The 20,632-nt window shown below is 40.4% G+C and overlaps 2 protein-coding genes across 2 annotated transcripts in view; both read right to left on the bottom strand.

Annotated features, from left to right (window-relative positions):
• The window catches only part of LOC124268806 (protocadherin Fat 4-like), a 30,854-nt gene extending 22,418 nt beyond the window's left edge, over positions 1-8,436 (bottom strand). Inside the window, exons 1-5 of the mRNA XM_046703827.1 lie at positions 8,085-8,436; positions 4,672-4,906; positions 3,771-3,961; positions 2,745-2,984; positions 60-316 (exon numbers count right to left, since the gene is read on the bottom strand). Of these exons, the coding sequence (XP_046559783.1) occupies positions 60-316; positions 2,745-2,984; positions 3,771-3,961; positions 4,672-4,906; positions 8,085-8,436 (1,275 nt within the window). The remainder of the gene's footprint in view (positions 1-59; positions 317-2,744; positions 2,985-3,770; positions 3,962-4,671; positions 4,907-8,084) is intronic.
• Positions 8,437-15,366: 6,930 nt separating this feature from the next.
• LOC124268805 (protocadherin Fat 4-like) overlaps positions 15,367-20,632 on the bottom strand; it is a 72,021-nt gene continuing 66,755 nt past the window's right edge. Inside the window, exons 21-25 of the mRNA XM_046703826.1 lie at positions 19,622-19,702; positions 17,438-17,636; positions 17,214-17,248; positions 16,750-16,819; positions 15,367-15,866 (exon numbers count right to left, since the gene is read on the bottom strand). Coding sequence (XP_046559782.1) covers positions 15,854-15,866; positions 16,750-16,819; positions 17,214-17,248; positions 17,438-17,636; positions 19,622-19,702 — 398 coding nt within the window. The 3' untranslated portion in view covers positions 15,367-15,853. The remainder of the gene's footprint in view (positions 15,867-16,749; positions 16,820-17,213; positions 17,249-17,437; positions 17,637-19,621; positions 19,703-20,632) is intronic.

The following is a 20,632-nucleotide window of genomic DNA, read 5'->3' as shown; positions in this document are numbered from 1 at the left end:
TTATGTGGAATCGAGAGTAGCAGCTCTCTCACTCATCCCTTCACGTCCTCAAGACGTACCTTAATTACTGCAACGGTAGTTCCGGTCCTGGGCTCATATTCCGTGGCCTTGTCGGTAGCCACAAAGGTGAGAGTGGACGTGAAGGCCGTGCCCGCCAGACTTTCATAATCCAGTTTGTTGGCGTCCACCGATAACTGGAGTGTACTTGGGTCAAAAGTAAACGCTGGGTCGCTCGGGTCGTCGCCATCCATCGTGACGTCAAAGTCCGCGTTCACTCCGCTGTCGGCGTCAGTGATGGTCAGTTGGAGGAGAGAAACTTGATAAGAAATATGATAATACGAAAACATGTAATGATAAAACGATGATATTGCGATAATATGTTTTACCAATGTAATAAAAATATGATTATGCACGGATATGTAAAGATACGCATTATATTTCAACTTCGTTGTTGGACAATACCATATAATATCGGAGATGGATATTCAATATCAATCTGGTTCATATTTTGTAATAACCCAAAAGCTTCTAAAGTCGACTTAGGTTAGGTTAAGTAGAATATTAGAATTAAGAGTGGCACCGGTTACTAGAAAAGGTGGATCGATGTCTGGGAGACACTAATAAAAATATGATACGCTAATTGAATTTTAAATAAATTATGGCGGACCTAAGTACCTAATGTCCTATTATGGTTAGCAATGCAATCTCATTACACATTCGTGACCCACTCGTGATACTCCGGGACAAGCCCGTCTGGAAGGATTTCATATTGACGCATGAACATCAGAACTACTTTAAACAATGCGATAACTCTCTTGTTTGATTCCGATGGAACTTATATCACCGAAGCCCTCGAATATTGCATTGCCATTTTTGTTTTCGTTTTTATTTATTTAGTTTAAAGAATTAAACCTCTAAAACACCTGCAACTAAAAGAAGGTTGAAGATGTTTGTTAAAAACACACTCTAACGTAATAAACTACCAGCTGGTCATCTTATGTTTCCAAATATATATTTCTAAATACCGTTTAAGAATTACTTCATGAGATTTTTTAATTGCATATGCAAATAAAATTTTATTTCACTATTAAACCCCAAAGCAGATAAAAAATTCCTTCAGAATATTTCCTTCTGTGTAACTTTGCTGCCAGACCATTTTAAATTTTAGAATACTCTCATAAATGACCCCTGAAAGTCAGACTGAAGTATCCCCAGAGATGTGAAATCTAAGCCCGGTGATAAAGATTAAATTAATTATATGTAGATGTAACAGTATTGATTTAAAACTCGTAGCGATTTATCATTTCACACACACACACACACACAACTGTTAGACATCTCACAACACACACACACACACACACACACACACACACACACACACCTAAAACTGTTAGAATCTCCAACATGTCGCACATACAATCTCCAACACAAGCCCGCAAAACCGTCAGAAATACGTATACACTCAATAGGTCCCACGAGAGCCGTTATGTCAACAAACGCATGTGAGTGTATTTGAATCTCTGATCGTCAGTCGCATTATTCTTATCACAAGCTTCACATTAGGCAGCACAATTCTGTTAGCTACGTTCTTTGTACTTTCAATATGACGATGTGTATTTTGCATGATTTTGGAAACAATCACATAATGCCATAAACGATTTAATTACTCGGGATTATTTTTATCAAATCACCGCAATCATTACGCGCGTTCTGATTGGTTTGTTGTATTTTCGCACATAACAAGCATCGAGAGGGGGACGAGTCTTCTTGGAGGTTACGGAAAGGGGCGAGTGGTGACGAATGCGGTATTCGGCTTGTTCCGGAATAACACGGGTGGGTCACGAATGAGAGCATCTCATTACCGGACGCATTTGAACGAACTTTCACCGACCAAAGATGTCAAAGTGTAATGGGACACCAGCCAATCAGAAAGCAGCTTTTTCGAGCTGTTCGCCTCATGTTTAAGTGGGTTGACTTGCCCGGAATGCTTTGTGTTAAGCTTTCGGAATTTCATGCTTTCTCTCTGATTTGGAAGATGATTCTCGATTGGTTGTTCTTTAACGCCGCAATCTGCATTCTAAGTATATGGCGGCGGTCTGTAAATAATCGAGTCTAGACCAAACAGTCCAGTGATCAGCAGCATGAACATCAATCTAATTACCATACGGTGACATGTGTCAACCAAGTCAGCAAGCCTGACCACCTGATCCCGTTAGTCGCCTCTTTCGACAAGCATGGGTTACTGAAGATCAATTCTAACCCGGATCTTCACGGATCGATGATTCTCGAATGTCCTCGGATCTTTGCATAGGAGTGGGGAGCTTAAGGCCCGATATTAACGAGTCTGTTAACACTCAACATGCTTTTACTTTAAACCGTCAGTGACGTTATTCCAACAACATTATATTGTTTACTCACGTATTAATTCCTCACACATTAATCCGATGTACGATACCGAAATCGGGGTTTTGGTAATTTATAGATAAATGTTTGAAATATTGCCGATGTGACGTTTAATTCTAATCCCCTCTTCAGGTGGCAAAAATATCAATGGCTAAGCTTCCAACAGTGTATCAAAAACACATCCGTTGTCTCTAGTGTTGATACCCGTAGCTTGAGACCCTTCGCTGTAAGGAGCTAGCAGCTTCACGGGCATGCGAACACACGCACAGAATGGGCTTCAGGAATTCCGGAAACGGATGGGAAAGGGACTGGAAGCAACAGAATGATGACGTGCCTACCTGTGCCCGCCCCCTCGGTGACCGCAGCATTGTACACAGGTTGTGAGAAAAGTGGTTTCATGTCATTCACATCTTTCACAGTAAAGGTCAAGGTTGTTGAGTTGGTATTCGATCCAAGGTCAGTGACGGTCAAGGTCAGTTGATCAAGTTGTGTGATACTATTTGGCGGGTCAAAGTCTATTCTGGCTGCGACCTTTAACCGTCCGTCTGAATTTACCTCGAAATAACCGGCATGTGTACCTGAAAGGAGACAGTGGTTTCATACACTACTGTCAAGATGTCAACTTTCGGGGATGACGTTTGATTGCTTATTACTGATCAAACAGGTAAATACTTGTTTAATACTGACCAAACAGAAAATACTTGTTTGAGGATTTCCAATCGGGAAATACTTTTTTAATACTTGCCAGACAGGAAATACTTGCTTAATACTGGCCACACAGGGAATACTTGCTTAATACTGACCCCACAGGGAATACTTGATTAATACTGAGCAGACAGTGAATACTTGATTAATATTGTCCAGAAATGGAGTACTTGAATAATAAGCCTACTGACCAAACACGAAACATTTGATTAATACTAGTCAGACAGAGAATACTTGATTAATACTGAGCAGAGAGATAATACTTGATTTACACTGGCCAAACAGGGAATGCGGAAATACTTGATTAATACTGACTAAACAGGGAATACTTTATTAATACTGGCCAAACATGTAATACTTGCATCGCTGATACTGACCAAACAGGAAATACTTGATTAATACTGGCCAGACATCAAATACTTGATAAATACTGGCCAGACATCAAATACTTGATAAATACTGGCCAGACATCAAATACTTGATAAATACTGGCCAGACATCAAATACTTGATTAATACTGGTCAGACATCAAATACTTGATAAATACTGGCCAGACATCAAATACTTGATTAATACTGGCCAGACGGGAAATGATGACCTATACTAACCAAGAGCTTGTGTTATACTAATTAAACAAGGAATGTTATCGCTATACAGACCGGACAGGGAGTACGTCAGCTGGTCACCCTCGTCGCTGTCGCTAACTGTGAGTCCGCTGTCGATGAAGCTGCCGATAGGAAGTTCTTCAGGTAGTGACACAGACATGGCGTCCACGTTGGGAGGCTCGTCGAAGGCGTTCACAAGGTTGATTGTCAGAGTAGTGTTTACCATATTGGCACCATCGTGAATCCTAGTAAAACACCAATAAATAATTTCATATGTTCTCAGAAAGTATATTCATCTCTCCTGAAGAACTACCAGTGTGACCAAGGGCTTGTTTGTGTGAATACGTACAATTTGTTTTGGTTATTATTAAATGACGATGACGTTCATGCTGTCACACTGCTACACGACTAATCAGTTGTATAAGTGAACCATGTGTATTTCGATCCTTTAAATATCACGCTCTGAACTAAAACTGTATACATACTTTAGTTGAGACGGTTTAAGTCAAACTTGTCATTACGTTACATTTAATAGGAGAAGCTAGCGTGAATTACCATTTAAACATCGGGTTCATCGATCCAAGTCGGGACAGGGCTGAATAATTCAGCGCAAATGGTTAACAATAGTTTTCGGCTGCATTCAGCGTTATAGTCAATGCAGGGTGACATGACAACCTTTTGAACTAGACTGTCTATATATTCATGACAGTACGCTATATCTTAATTTATTCATGACACTTTCCTTTTGTTTTCTCAAGTCATGAAGGGTTTTCTGCCTTAAAACAACCACATTTTCATTCCCCTTTTCCTCGCCTGTGATGTGCTGTCTATCTCGAATCAAACGGTGACCACGTGACTTAGATCAGCCAATGAATTTCCCTTAACCTTCCCTCCACCTTCCCTCTAACAAAATGACCATGTGGCGACTTACACATTACTACACTCACTCACTCACGTGATTTTCACATGGTAGGAACATTCAGTTTCATAGTCCAGAGCAATCAGGTTGGTCAGATCGTTCCCGGAAAACACGAAGGAGGTGCTGTCATCCAAGATGTAGCCTGTCACGGTGTCGCCGTCAGAGTCGGATGTTGCTATGGTGTAGAGGACCGTCCCTACCGTCGACGTCTCCGTCAGGGTAATCTCAGTGCTTCCGTCCGGTGCGGGGTTCAGGAACACGGGATCATTGTCTGCAATATTACAAGCGAGTTGGATTAGTGAGAGTAATTTTACTTAGGATTTAGCAATATTCCAACAATATCATGGAGGGAGATAGCAGAATTCGTCTTCAGACATTGCACCCATCTGGAGTTTCAAACCCTGGCCTTCGGCGAGACATACAACGCCACAACAACCAGGGCCTCGTTTAACAAAAGGGGGCGGTGGGGTAGCCTAGTGGTAAAGCGTTCGCTCGTCACGTCGAAGACCCGGGTTCGACTCCCCACACGGGTACAATGTGTGAAGCTCATTTCTGGTGTCCCTCGCCGTGATATTGCTGGAATATTGCTAAAATCGGCATAAAACTAAACTCACTCACGCACTCACTCATTTAACAAAACGAGACCTACGACAAATGGTTTGTGCAACGGGCTCCAGGGCTTCGTTCCATAGTGTTAAAGAATCGCTTCAACTGTCTAAAGTCTATGTTTGTGAGTTACTATCACCATAGCGATACCAACGCTTGTATGACGGTAGCAGTGGGGAGGTGGGGTAGCCTAGTGATTAAAGCGTTCGCTTCTCACGCTGAAGACCCAGGTTCGTTTCCCGACCTGGGTACAAAATGTGAAGCCCATTTCTGTTGTCCCTTCCGGTTTTTCTGGAATATTGCTAACCGCGGCCTAAAGCCATACTCACTCGCTCACTCTGGTGTCCCCCACCGTGATATAATGCCCGGAAGCAAACAATTCCAAGGCTACAGGCCCGCACTAATAGTAGAGCGAGTGTCTGTTTGGTTAATGTTGGTTAATAATCCACGTTGGCGTCTAAGAGTTGTTTTCATGCGCCGTTGCACATATTATTGCAGAAAATATCGATTTTGAATTTCCTGCTTTTCACGTGAAACTATATTATCCAATCAGAGACTTGCTCTGTTCGGTGCGGGCCTGTAACCTTAGAGTTGTTTACCACACTCCGGCACAGCGATGACTAACGTAACATCACTGCCACAGGCTAATTTGCATATCACGTGACCGGACTTTTCTCTTGTTTGTAATCAAACGCGCATATTCATAAGAAGAAGAGGCTGGACTCACGAAAGATTTTCGGCACTCTCTTCATAATGTTTTACATTGTTACATATATATTCTTCCACAATTGCGACAGTTAGGTCTATGACAGTACATATTTAGATATCAAACTGGCTGCATCGTTTGCTCTCCGTCGGCTTCGATGACTGCACGTGGAGCCGTACAACCTATGTAAACAAAGGATCGCTACGCAAATCGAAATAGTGTTACATGTTTTTGGATATTTTCTCGGTGAAACTAAACCCTTCTGTTAAAGATGTTTAGTTAGATGTATAGACTCGTCAAAAATAAAAGAGTGAAAAAATATGTACATTATATTGAATGGACATTGCAAGATGTGACGAATCGTCACATTTTTCTGGCCTGTGGCAGAGGTACTATGCTGGCTTGCCGCATGGAACTCTGGGTAGGAGAGTGGTTGTTTACTTCCGGGCATATGTCTTAAATTCGGGCGAGAATAGAAAGCAAAATTAATAAAGCTTCAAATGGTAATAAAATCATAACGTCAACTGAGTGTAAATTGTGCAGTTTATTCAACGGTCAAGGCGATGGAAGCGCTTGTCAGACCGAAACCGAGTCGAGACGCCATTTTGTTTCGATTTACGGACACACCTTATGTAGATAGGTCATACTTATAAACATGTAAGAGTCGGGCACCTATGATATTATCCAGTCAACAGTGAAACAGTTATTAAGGAAAACACCTCAAATCATGTTATTATCTGTTTGCATTGAAAAATGGCATAACATATAGTATGACCAGAAATTATTGAGAATTTTAGGAATATGTTTAATTGGATTTCTAGTATAAACAACCTTGACCAGCTATCAAGTGTTTGATTTTATTCAAGAGAGACAACTCCGTTATTCCTTTTTCATTAGTTTGTAAAGAGTTATCCCCCTTTGTTTACTTGCTAGCAGACGACATTTTCAGGGACCCTCAGTATGGATGATTTAGAGAAGAGGAAGTTGATTTTAGAGTATTATAACAAGGACACCAGATCAGCTAAAGTTATTTCTAGTAGAACAGGCACCCCTTTGTCCACTGTTTATCGTGTTTTGAAAAATATTGCAAATGGATATGGCATTGAGCACCAGGGAGGCACATGTAGGCCCAGAAAATTGACTGTCGGTGACAGGAGGCGGCTTAATTGGTATTCTTGTTTCTCAAAACAACGAAGGAGTTTAGAAAACTTAAGGCTGGATATGATTGATAGAGGAACTGTGTCTGTCTGTAAGGCGACACTTAGAACTGAGTTGCATGCAATGGGTTGGCAGAAAAGTGGAGGAATTCCATCACCGATCATGAAACCTGAACAAAAAGAGCGACGGTTGAACTGGTGCTTACAGCATTGAAACTTTAACTGGGACAATGTGATTTTCTCAGGTGAACGTTCTGTGTGACTGTTTCCTAATACACTGAAATTCTGGACCAAACAAACTGAAAAATCTTTGTATCAGCGCCCAAAGTACAGTCCGAAATTTAACGTGTTGGGTGGCATATCTGTGTTAGGGGCAACGCCCCTCTGTGTATTTGAAGGGAACAGGAACAGTGAGCAGTACACAGATATTCTCGGGGGACATTTACTTCCATCTGCTTACGTGTTCTGTGGAAATTTTTCGATTTTCCAGCAGGACAAGGACCCAAAATATGACATTATTAGATTGGCCAAGCTATAGCCCTGACCTAAATCCAATAGAAATCTTTGGGGACTTATGAAGGAAAGTGTCAATAAGAAAAATCTGACAAATATTGCTGAAATGAAAGAAGAGGTGGTCCGATATCCGGACAGCATGGACCACGACTTTCTCACTTCTTGATCAGTAGTATGCCCCGCCGCACTGAAGCCTGCATTGCTGCCCATGGTGACTTGAGAAAGTACTAACTTTTCACCTGTCTTTGAATCTGGAGTTATGTTCTGCTAATATTCACATTTAATACGTGGGTTATGAGTGAAAAAATTTTACAGTCTTAAATTCACAATAATTTTTGGTTGTACTGTAATCCACAGTTACTTTATTTCAGTAGTATCTATGTAAATATGTTCAGTGATCGATCGTGAATATCGATCTTTTCCATGACTCTAACTCTGCTGTAAATGCTAATTGCGTACATACGTACCTACGGACAGATAGATCGATCCGCCATACAAATCGGTTATCTCGAACACGGCATAAACAGCCTCTTCGGTTAAACCGTTAGTGATAGCGATGATAGTGTTAACGCCAACAGCGTAATCGGTCCCAAGGGCCACATTCCCAGCCAGATCCCACGATACCCAGAAAAAGCGGTAGTCCGAACAGTCGAGGTAGGTTCCGGGTGAGAAGTTCACGATGTTGCAGTTGCCGTCGGCGTCACAGTCTGCACTAGGGATGATCAAGGCGTAAGTGTTGGTGTAGAAGCCGACGTATATGATGAAATAAGTGGTTCCGGATTTCGTGTACACCGTCAGGGCTACTTCCGTGCACGCCATTGCACCGAAGATCATACTACGGCGTTCGTATGGGGACCAACCAATATGACCCAGTTCAAATTTACTGCCTGAGTCGATGTTTATCAATTCCCATGTTCCTGTAAAGGAAAGAGGTTAAGGTACATTTCTTCAAAAGTTGTTTCCAGTTCGCTAATAGTAAAGACCCATAATTACATACGATGACTATGCACCTGCGGGTTGATCTCATTAAGTTCAAGTGAATGTTCAGGGTGAATGTTCAGGGTAAATGTTCAAGGTGAATGTTCAAGGTAAATGTTCAGGGTGAATGTTCAAGGCGAATGTTCAAGGTAAATGTTCAAATTGAATTCAAGGTGAATGTTCAGGGCGAATGAAATGTTCAAGGCGAATGAAGGTGAATGTTCAGGGTAAATGTTCAGGGCAAATGATCAAGGTGAATGTTTATGGTCAAAGTTCAAGTTCAATAATCAATGTGAATGTTCAGGGTAAATGTTCAAGGTGAATATTCAGGGTGAATGTTTAAGGGCGAATGTTCAAGGTGAATGTATAAGGTAAATGTTCAAGGATGAATGTTCAAGGGCCAATGTTCAAGGTGAATGTTCAGGGTGAATGTTCAGGGTGAATGATAAAGGTGAATGTTTAAGGGTGACAGTTCAATGGCGAATGTTCAAGGTGAATCTTCAGAGTGAATGTTCAAGGGCGAATGTTCAAGGTGAATGTTTAAGATGAATTTAAAGGTGAATGTTCAGGGTGAATGTTAGCGCTTAGACAAGGCCCTGTCGTGAACGTGGCTTGACGGAATGACACGAGCAGTTACGAATGATAAGAATGATGCACGTGTAACTGCATCATTGAGGAATTTGTTGAAATTGTGGAATTTGAAATAACAAATATATGTAAATATGTCTTTCGGATAAAACCACAGATTGAATTGATTATTTGATTTCATCTGGCAGTTTTAGTTCTGAATCTCTGAAAGAGCGGAAAAACACTGTAAGCACAAAACATGTGGGGTGTTTCGCCTCAATCTGGTCATACTCAAATTCACATCTTTGCAGTTAAACTGTTGTTCGTGGGTATGTTGTATGTGTTTCTCATTTCTTTCTCCACCAGCAAGATATCGGGTGGGCAAACAGGATAAATATAAATAAAATGCTAAAACAATGTTTTTCACTTATTCTGTAACATATTTTCATAAATTTGTAAAAATTAGATCATTAGGAATACTTTAAATTGGTTTAATTTGAAAACAGAGTCTCTTTGCTTCACGAACTTATTTTGAAGTAAAAATGTTTGAAATTTAAGGTGACCTGATTTTTATGATTTTTCAAGGCCAAGACTATTATTTTATCACAACCAGGGAATAAATAGTGGTTAAAGAGTTCGCTCGTCACACCGAAGACCCGGTTCGAATCCCAACATGGGTACAATGTGTGAAGCCCATTCTGGTGATCCCCGCCGTGATGTTGCTGGAATATTGCTAAAAGCGGCGTAAAACCAAATTCAGTCAGTCAGTCAGCCAAAGACCCGGGTTCGATTTCCAACATGGGTACATTGTGTGAAGCCCATTTCTGTCGACCGCCGTGATATTGCTGGGATGTTGCTAAAAGAAGCGTAAAACCATACACACTACATATGTTTTAAGGAAAAAAATCTTCAGCTATGTTTTTTTCATTAGTCGTAAAACCACACTCACTCACTCACTCACGTAGAAATGAAAATTCAGGGCGAGTGGTAGATAGACGACAAAAAGAAAAATACGGACAGCCTTATAAACGCTAAAAAGTAAAAAACGTCTTACCTGTTTCCACATACCCTGCGAGTAGGGTTACTATGGAAACCAGACACAGCAGTTTCGTTTCCATGTCCTTATATGGAAGTCTGATCACTTGGAGAGTTATTTCACTGGACCATGCCTGCAACGATGAATTTCTGTTATCAATTAAACAACAAAAAAATGACACACAAAAAACCCCAAAAGCTAACACAAAAAACAGTCTTAAAATGTTTTTACAAAAATACAAAGGTTTCTGTTTGTTGATGTTGTTGTTGCTGCTGTCGGTGAAGATCGGCAATGTTCCAATGGTTTTCTGTACATATAATGGCTACATGTTCGTTTTCTGTAACCACAATGCCCAATATAATAGCTATATAATGGCTTCCTGTACAGAATGGCTAATATAAAACTTATTTAATGGCTTCCAGTCTACATAATCTATGCTATAATGGCTAATATAATGGCTTCCTGTACTCATAAGCTAATGGCCAATATAAGGGCTATATAATGGCTGTGTAATGGTTTCCAGAACATATAATGGCTATATAATGGCTTCCTGTACTCATAAGCTAATGGTCGACATAAGGGCTATATAATGGCTGATATAATGGCTAATATAATGGCTTCCTGTACACATAGGCTCATGGCCAATATAAGGGCTATATATTGGCTGTGTAATGGTTTCCTGAACATAAACATTATCGAATTTCCTTGAGGCCAACAATTGACTTGCCCTTGCAAGTGTTTTTGATGTGTGCAACTTCCGGAAGAGGACGCGCTTACCTTACATCGCGCTCTCCTATTTGATAGTGACTCAACGCATGCTTAGGATTTCGTCAGAATCAAACAATGGATTCTCTTTTAGGCAGAGATTACTTATAATGTTGGAAACGATTCCAAACGGGGATCCAAATTAATATTGTTTAGTACAATGTGTACAATAACATGGCTGATGTGAGAGCGATACAACCAGTTGAGTGAGTGAGTATGGTTTTACGCCGCCTTTAGCAATATTCAAGCAATATCACGGCCGGAAACACCAGAAATTGGCCTCACACAATGTACCCATCTGGGGAATCGAACCCGGGTCTTCGGCTTGTCGAACGGACGCTTTACCCACTACCCGTGAAGATCCGGGTTAGAATTGATCCTCAGTAACCCATGCTTGTCGTAAGAGGCGACTAACGGGATCGGGTGGTCAGGCTCGCTGACTTAGTTGACCCACATGTCATCGCATCCCAATTGCGTAGATCGATGCTCATGATGTTGATCAGTGGATTTTCTGGTCCAGATTCGATTATTTACAAACCGCCGCCGTATAGCTGAAATGTTGCTAAGTGCGGCCTAAAATAAACTCACTCACCGAAAGCTAATAAACTGCTGAGTTTTTCTTCATTTGTCAGATATTTAACTGGGGCGGGTTTGCCAGAGTTACCGGCCCTGGTCGTTGTAAACATACCTGTCAAACCGGATCGTGGGAGAGGTTTCGGGATACGACATATTATTGGGTGGCTGTAACTTTATAAGGGACGGTAGGGTAGCTTAGTGGTTAAAGTGTTCGCTCGTCACGCTGAAGACCCGGAGTTCGATTCCCCACCTGGGTACAATATGTGAAGCCCATTTCTGGTGTCCCCCGTCGTGATATTGCTGGAATATTGCTAAAAGCGACGTAAAATTTAAACTCACTCACTCCTAAAGGGACAGGGGGTTGGTCGAATGGTTAAGGGTCTTTACCATGTTTGAATCCCTCGTTAGTACAAAATGGAGAGTCATGGCAGTGGTAGTGTTTAAATATTGACGCACATTGTTCATAGTGCAACTTACTCATAACTTATACATATTTTCTTATCCCAATAACGATCATACCTGGGAATTCAATGTTCGATTTCAAGAATTAATCGGACTGCCCTTGTCACATAAATGTCACTATGGTGTATCTGTAAAGAAACGTATAAGTCGTCTTATTTTTTTAATCGCACTTTAAAATGTCTATTAACACATATCTCTACGTCTTTTAGCCAGAATCTGATCGTATATCAGACCATGTATTAATTATGCCAGGTACATTTGACCCTAGTAAAGCTTTCAAAGGGTCTTGTGGCAGATATATGTAGTATTTCTATCTAAAGCAACAGTGACATAAATTATGTCCCATGTATTTCCCGTGCTTTTGTAGATTAACAATTGACTTGCCCCTGCGTGTGTTTGTGACCGGTGTCACCATTGTGTTCCATGTTTACAGTGATCCATAATATCGATATAGTTGGGATCCTGCAAAGGACTCTTTAACCTAAGAATTTTATAATAAAGTAATAATTCTGTCGCGTCTTTTTGATAAAATAATAAAACGACAATACACCTACCTCCACACACACACACACACGCACGCACACACACACACACGTTACATGTGTACTTCTGTAGAAATTTCTTGTTACTGTACACTAATCTCACCACTCTCAAAGAATTGAAGAAATTATATCTGCACCAAAGATCTTCAAATTTTTGTATTTTGTGTTATATATGTATGTATGTAATTATGTTCTGTACGTTCACATCTAGTTATGTTCTCATATATATAAGAGTCAATACTTACATACTCTCGACTTTAGTGGGTGTCGTGCACGTCTTGAATGTACGATCTGGCTACTCGTTGCCGACTACATCTACTGCGTAGTGAGTGAGCAAAAGGCACTGAAAGCTCCTAGCTATCTCTCTATCAGTGTAACAGAATGCGCCACGCAGTTAGATGCCCCCTCGCGCTTAGATACCATTCAAGTCTCCTCAAACCAGATATTTCTTGATCATATACTGATAGTATTTCGATCTTGGAGACGAAAACTATTATTGATGAAAGCAGTTACGAAACACCAAAAACAAACTCTTACAACAATAGATATAAACGTTATACAATTATGACCATTTTCGTGTTAGTAAAAAGGTACTGTGAAAAATATATTTATGTATTTTTATCTGTTGTTAATCTTGTGTTTGGTTATATAAACTCAGTCAAACAAATTGAATCGGACAACATAATTGGTGAAATTTTATCTTCGGAATGTCCCTTTCCATTGAAACACTTTCTAAAGAACCGCCTCGCTCCTTAGCCTGTAATCATAACATGCACGCCATTGCCTTTGAAACAGACAAAAGTTGACTCATTGAAAACGTGTGTCTAGTACCGTTATTAGCGCTCTGCACCAACGTATCAATAACGTATTTTCTCCGTACAGTCAGTCATTTGAAACTTTAATACTATTGAAAACATATTTCAAATAATTGACTGTTTGGGGAGAGAGTAATATAGGGGTAGATTTATATTTCTTTCTGGAACGTCTGTATAGCAGGGTAGAGAATTCTCTCTAGTTAACTGGCGCCAGGAAAGTAGTCTCTCTGCGCATTACTGACGTCATGGATCATTATCATGATTATAGTGATTACAGGTGTTGTTATGATTACAAGATGTTATTGAATAAGGTCAGCAGGCCTTCAATGACCGTGAACCTTAACCAGCAGTCTGGCAGGAATCATTAACTCTGGAGCGGTTGGGTTAATAGTCTAATGGTTAAAGCGTTCGCTCGTCACGTTGAAGACCCAGGTTCGATTCCCCATATGGGCAAATTGTGTGAAGCCCATTTCTGGTGTCCCCAGCTACCTAATATTGCTAGATATTGTTAAAAGCACGGAAAACTAAACTCACTCACTCATTAACTGAGGCGCAAAAGCGACTGTTTTTATGTAGTTGAAAACTGCATCTGATCATGTGTCTACTTCACTATCACCCGTTCCCGTAACAGTCTATGAAAAGTTGTGCGCGTGTGTGTGTACGTCAAGTTCGAGGTCAGTTTATCTAAATTGATACGCTTCAGGTCTTACAACAAAACCATTTCACTGGACATGGGATGTTTTCAAAAAAGGCGTGTACATTTTCTCTGTCCGAGAATATATTATATCGTTCCTTCCTGCTAAACTAACTAACTGACTGACTGACTGCTTTTAGCAATATTCCAGCAACATCACGGCGGGGGACACCAGAAATGGGCTTTACACATTGTACCCATGTGGGGATTCGAACCCGGGTTTTCGGCGTATCGAACCAACGCTTTAACCACTAGGCTACCCCACCGCCCCCTCCTGCTATTCTACTTTGGGTATCTCTTCACAGCCATGAAGGCACATATGATGGACATTTCTGGGCGAAATTCGACAAAATAAAGACTGCGGTATGCAGTATCCTCCCTTTGTGGTGCGCTCGCACACACACACCCGTGAAAATCCGGGTTAGAATTGTCATCAGCAACCCATGTGAAAAAGGCGACCGGGATTAGAATTCAGTCTCGTTGACCTGGGCCTCCTTTCACAAAGCCCTAAGATCCATGCCTTAGTCAATAAAAGGCGAGTTATCGTTAGCCTTAGGTGGTCAGGCTCGAAAGGACCTGGTTGACACGTTATGGTAGCTCTAAGGTTATGATGTCGAGCATTGGATTGTACGGACGAGACTTGATTATTTACAGACAGCCGCCTTATAGCTGGGATATTGTTGAATTCGGCGGAAAACCAAACTCACTCATACTTTGGAATCATCGCACCGATTGTAAGTAAGCGGTCGTACTGTGTGGAGATTACGTAGTAAATATAGACGAAATAAACTGACGTGCAAAAGAAAGTACCCACCTTGTGCTTTTGGATTACTTTCCAAAAATCAATGTAAATATTTTGAAAAGAGTTTCTACAGTGATAGATAATTCACAGTTTCCTAATATGTAAAACACCAGAGATATAGACGAAATAGGATGTTGCTATTCCGTTTCAGTTGTTAATGATTGTATATCATTCGTATAAGTTTCACATGATACAACATCAAACTTAAGTGTAAGTTGTATTTTAACCGTTTTTTAATAAACCCAGATTTTCCATGATTTAAGATTTCACGACCACCACAAGAAAGACGTGTCTAACTCGAAAGTCTGGACACCGTAAGCGCGGGTTGACCAGACAAGGAATGAAAACACAATTGGCTCTACAATGATGTTTACACATTTTTATGCATTTCGTGATAAAATACTACATGAATATTCAATTGAAAATACAAACCTATTTCGTGTGAAAAAACTACTTATGCCGGAACTATTTTCACTCAGCTTCAAAGACACAAAAGAGCTTTGTCAGAACAGACTTGTCTTTTTTGTTGTTTTTCTAAAGAAAATTGTTGTCCTTTTGTTTTGCTCTCTTTTTAAATTTATTTTGGATATATAACACTTTATCTCATCTTGTTGGCTACCCATTAACTTTGTCGAAACATTCTATTTGACAAGAAAGGTAAAGTGTCCTCTATGTATTGTGATCAAAAGAAACAGGTGAGAAGTCGTGGTTGTTAGCACTGACGTCTTTCCATACAATAATTCTGGTACCAGTGTCCTGGCAACACAAGGGAGAAGTCATATAAACATCACTGATTGGATGACCCCTGAAAATGTTATGAAGCGGAAGTTCGGTTTCATGACGTCATCATATATGAAGTCGCACACCCAGTGTTATTTTCATAAAGACACTTGTATTAAAAAGAGTGCAAATCGGGACGTTTCTGTATCTGCGATGAATGTTGGTAACCATGGAGATGTTTTGTAACGTCAGCATAAATGTTCACTTTTCACCTCTGTGTTACCCCTTGCCACTGAAAGGTAAAGCAAAGTCTGAATTAAGGTGTAGTTACAATAAGGATATCTGTATAGAGTTGCACCCCTTAGTAGTGCTAGGATCCGCTGATAATGGGTTCGAATTCTAGATTCCATTTGATTCTGATCCTTGGTTCTTCAGTTCCCATGCTTGTAGTTTCAACAACGAGATAAACCACCGTCTGTTATTGAATATCACACCATGGCCTGACATCAGGTAGATCCTACATTTTTACCACTATGGCGAAACCAAGGACAGAGTTACGCTGCAGTCGGACCAACGGTCACAACTAGATCGAAGTTGGATATGGCTCCCGATCCACAAAACGTTCGTAGCTCTAGGGCATTCGTAAGCCTATGATAAAGTATAGATTTACGACAGGTCGTAACGTTACGAACGCTGTGTGGATCGGGACCTTGGATCTTACAACGGTAACTATGGGCGACAAGTCCAGTACCTTACAGTTTGTAGTTCCTGTATCTTGGCAAGAAGACAATATTATTACATACTGACCATCAAGATTGTGAGCGAGTTTAGTTTTACGCCGGTTTTTGCAATATTCCAGTAATATCTCGGCGGGGGACACCAGAAGTGAGCTTCACACCTTGCACCCATGTAGGGAATCGAACCGAGTCTTCGGCGTGACGAGCGAACGCTTTAATCACTAGGGTACCCCAACGCCCCTGACCATCGAGAATGTCCGTCAGTCTGACCCGGAAGTCACAACCACTAAGACTCTGCCCTTCTATATCAGCGATCCTGAAGCTACGAATACTAATATGAGCACGACGTTGTCATAACAACGCTATTCATTCTACTAAAATATAGTTGTAATCTTAATTAGTAACTGTTACAAAGTATGACACGGGTTATAAACTTACAAGTCTTCAATCCTTAGATCGTAGTCATCCCTGCCAATGCCCCTCTCAATGCTGTTCGTCCTGGGTTGAACTGAAGGATTGAAAAGAGTGAGGGAGTAATATTTTACGGCGGGTTGTAAATTATTGAATTTGGACCAGACAAACCTGTTCCCTGTCCGGCTACTATGACCCGCGTTCAGGGCATCATTTTTAAATGTGTTTCACGAAGCCAATAAACTCTGAACATGGGTCGGTCGATCGGGGGAAATAAAAAGAAATAAAAACTTAATAAAGACAACACGCCATCGTATCCATATTGCGTAGATCGATGCTCATGCTGTTGATCACTGGATCGTCTGGTCCAGACTCGATTATTTACAGACCGCCGCCAGAGAGCTGGAATATTGCTGAACAAACAACAAACCAACCAACCGAGATAAAACGCAATACTGTATCCATGGTGTCGATAAACACCTTAACCTTACCTTTATTTACCGGAGTCGATTGGGGAACTTTTGTTCTAAAACAGAAAACAAAAGTAATTGTGGTTGTCTAGCAAGGATAGCAGTTAGTAACTATCGTAGCTATAGGTTAATTAAACAGATAAAAACATAAAATCTTAATCGTGTGCTGTTAAGTGACAGGACGAAATATATTTTAAGTTGTGTGACTTTCAACACTGGTTATGAAAGTGTCGAGAAGTACGTACAAAGCATTTTTCAGATACATCGCAATCGCTGCCATAAGCATCATGGCCATCAAAATAACGGTAGCTCTCATGGCCCACACTTCAGCTGAATCGTCCCTGTCTTTATCTACACTAGCAGCAACCGTGGCGTTGCTGCACACACATGGTGCTGCAGTGACGTCGCTGGGGCAGGTTACAGGTGTCGTCGTTGTCGTTGAAACTGAAAGTACATGTTCGATGTTCTTGGCGAGTTGTTTAATAGTCTAGATAGAGCTGGACCTAGAGTTGAGTGCAATTAATCAATCGATCGATCAATCAGTCAATCAATCAATTAATTAATCAATCAGTCAGTCGGTCGGTTTGTTTGATACGGTCTCAGTACAATGTGAATAACATACATTCGTAATTTGGAACGTAGCAAAAGTGTTTATTTAAGATACGTCTTAAATAAGGACACATGATAATGTAACTTTTCTATAAGCTATTGTCTCCTTAATATATATTTCGAATCAACAGGCGTATTTGGAAATTTGTTACATAATTTCTTCCAGGTGAAAATGGCCTTATGAGCTTACTAACACGAGAATTAGTACACTTGGTCCAAAACTACATGAAAACAAAATACCGAAGCGATTATAATAAATAAATGTACTTTGCAGTTTTACCTGTTACGAGATTGTAGAACCGCTTCTCATAAGAGCGAAGAAAACCACCTTTACAATGTACAGTACCTCAGCTTTATCCATGTTTATCTCCTAACCCAATGATTTACAATACCAAAGTAATAAATATATCTCTCTCTCTTTAAATAATTATAGTATCATCAAATAAAATAAGATCGCCAGCATACAACAGTAGCAGTAAATCCCTCAAAATTCGAACTTAACAAAACATCATTAGGGTCTGCAGAATTGAAATTCTGTTGAAAACAAGGCAAAGTGAAAAGGACGTAAAACACATCCTTGCCGTACACCGTTAGACGAATAAAAATATTTTAAAGCCAACTGACACTAAAATGTCAGAAAACGTATTTCTTAATATCAAAATTTATCTGCCCTTAACGCCTTGTTTCAGTAACGAGTTCGAATACCAAAGTAATCAAAAGCTTTTCTAAAATCTTCAAAATGAGACTAAAAACGACCTCTACATTTAGAAAGATACGTCCACACATTGGAATTTAAATATGTTATCTATCGTAAAGTAACCCTTGCGAAGTCAAGCTTGTACGTCAGTGATGCTGTCATAAAAGTCAGCAAATCACCGAAGACGATTAATGATAATAATACTAAAAGCTTTCCCCAAAACGCCCATCAACAACATACCTCGATAACTGTCAACACAATTTACATCGTCATTCTTGTGAAGAGAAGCAATGATATATACTGGACATTATTTTGTGTGGAACTGGTAATGTTTTATGTATAATCTGTAGGGATATGGTGTGCATGGATTATCGTGCGTGTGTTAAGCTCATCCGTTTTCTTACTTCAAACATATGTGACGTTGTGCGTTTGTTTTTTGTAGGTGAATAAATGGCTTGTGTGTTAATGGAAAGTAATTTTGCAAAAAAGTAGGTTGAATGTGCAAAAAGAACCAGGTTTTTACAGGTGTGAAAAATGAAACGGTTGTTTCTTGAAAATACCCGGGCCCAATGTCCATTTTTTGTGATTTTAATTTAAATGAATAGATTGTGAATATACCTGGGAAGAACGGTCTGTGTAACATCACCCAACTACAATCGAATCCCCACATGAGTACAATGTGTGAAGCCCATTTCTTGTGTCCCCCATGGTGATATAGCTGGAATATTGCTAAATGCGGCGTAAAACCAAACTCAGTCAGTCACTTAGTCACCCAAAACAACATAAATCAGATGGATGCTCCCTTATCGAACCAACGTCCTTTAGCTAACGAAAGCGTGATTTAGATTTTACTCCGCTTCTAGTAATATTCCAGCAATATCACGATGGGGGACACCAGAAATGTGCTTAACACATTGTATCCAGGTAAGGAATCGAACACCAATCTTTGGTGTGACCGGCGAACACTTTAGCCACTAGGCTACCCCTTGTTGTGTATCTATTATTAGATCACGGAATAAGTAAGGCCAGAATCATCACAATCAGAAACGTATATACCATTCCTTGGAACAAACTAACGAGGAAGAGTATGAGGTGAAATATGAAGTCACATATTTCTGCTTACCAGCTGATGTGGCGTTGTTGCAAACGTTGCAAACACACGCTGTTGACGTTGTTGTTGTTGTCGTAGTAGTAGTAGTTGGATCTGAAATATATGTGGTAGTTGTATTTCGACATAATTCAAGTGATAACCCGAGCCCGAGGTATCACAGGGACTGGTGTGAACCATGATAACGGAACCGTGACACCAGGAAGAATCATTAGGAAGAATCATGGTTTTGAATACACGAGTATCAGATACTGGGACACCCAAGGGAAGCAACTATAGAGAGCGAACCGAGACGACCCAGACGGGTCACCTGTGTCCCTGAACTATCTTAATCCAGTATGTTTGTTTGTTGTTTATATTACTCAGCATTATAACCTTGCTTGCGCCTCTATCATGGACAGTGTTGACAGCTGGATTGTCTGGTGAAGACTCGATTATTTACATACCGTCTCCATATAGCTGGACTATTGCTAAATTCGGCGTTATGCAACAACAGACTCTATCGTAGATCCTGAAGACTGTTATTGATGATAAAACTAAAAGCGTCCACAGAACGCCCATCAACGAAATACCTCGATAATTGTCAACACAGTTCACATCTGTTATAGTTTGGATTAAACTACAGATTCTAGTTCTTTTGGTGGGTTGAATCCCATCCGGGATTCGAAAACACACTCTCAAGCCTAAACTTAGGCTCAGTATTATTCGTTACACTGCTATACTGAGTCTATCAAAACCTTGTGGAAGGTCGCGTCAGGTAACCTTTGAGCGACCTATGACCGCCCAATCAAACGCGAAACGACCGAACGGATTTAACCAATCAGACAAGGGCTACTATTTAGGGTTCGGCGGGACTTACAGAATGGATTTTCTCTTCCCCGGTTGCCAACACTGATCTCACAACAAATGAAAACCCACATAAAACACAGATATATGACCTGCAGAATATACGCTTTTGGGTTTCTGTTGACATGGTTAACATTAGCTAATATTTCCACAAGCTGACAGAACGCTATTTTCAGCGAC

This window comes from Haliotis rubra, unplaced genomic scaffold (genome assembly GCF_003918875.1).
Source record: "Haliotis rubra isolate DU_JTF1 unplaced genomic scaffold, ASM391887v1 Scf14, whole genome shotgun sequence".
Classification (NCBI taxonomy): Eukaryota; Metazoa; Mollusca; class Gastropoda; order Lepetellida; family Haliotidae; genus Haliotis; species Haliotis rubra.
This window is presented reverse-complemented; position numbering and strand designations above follow the sequence as displayed.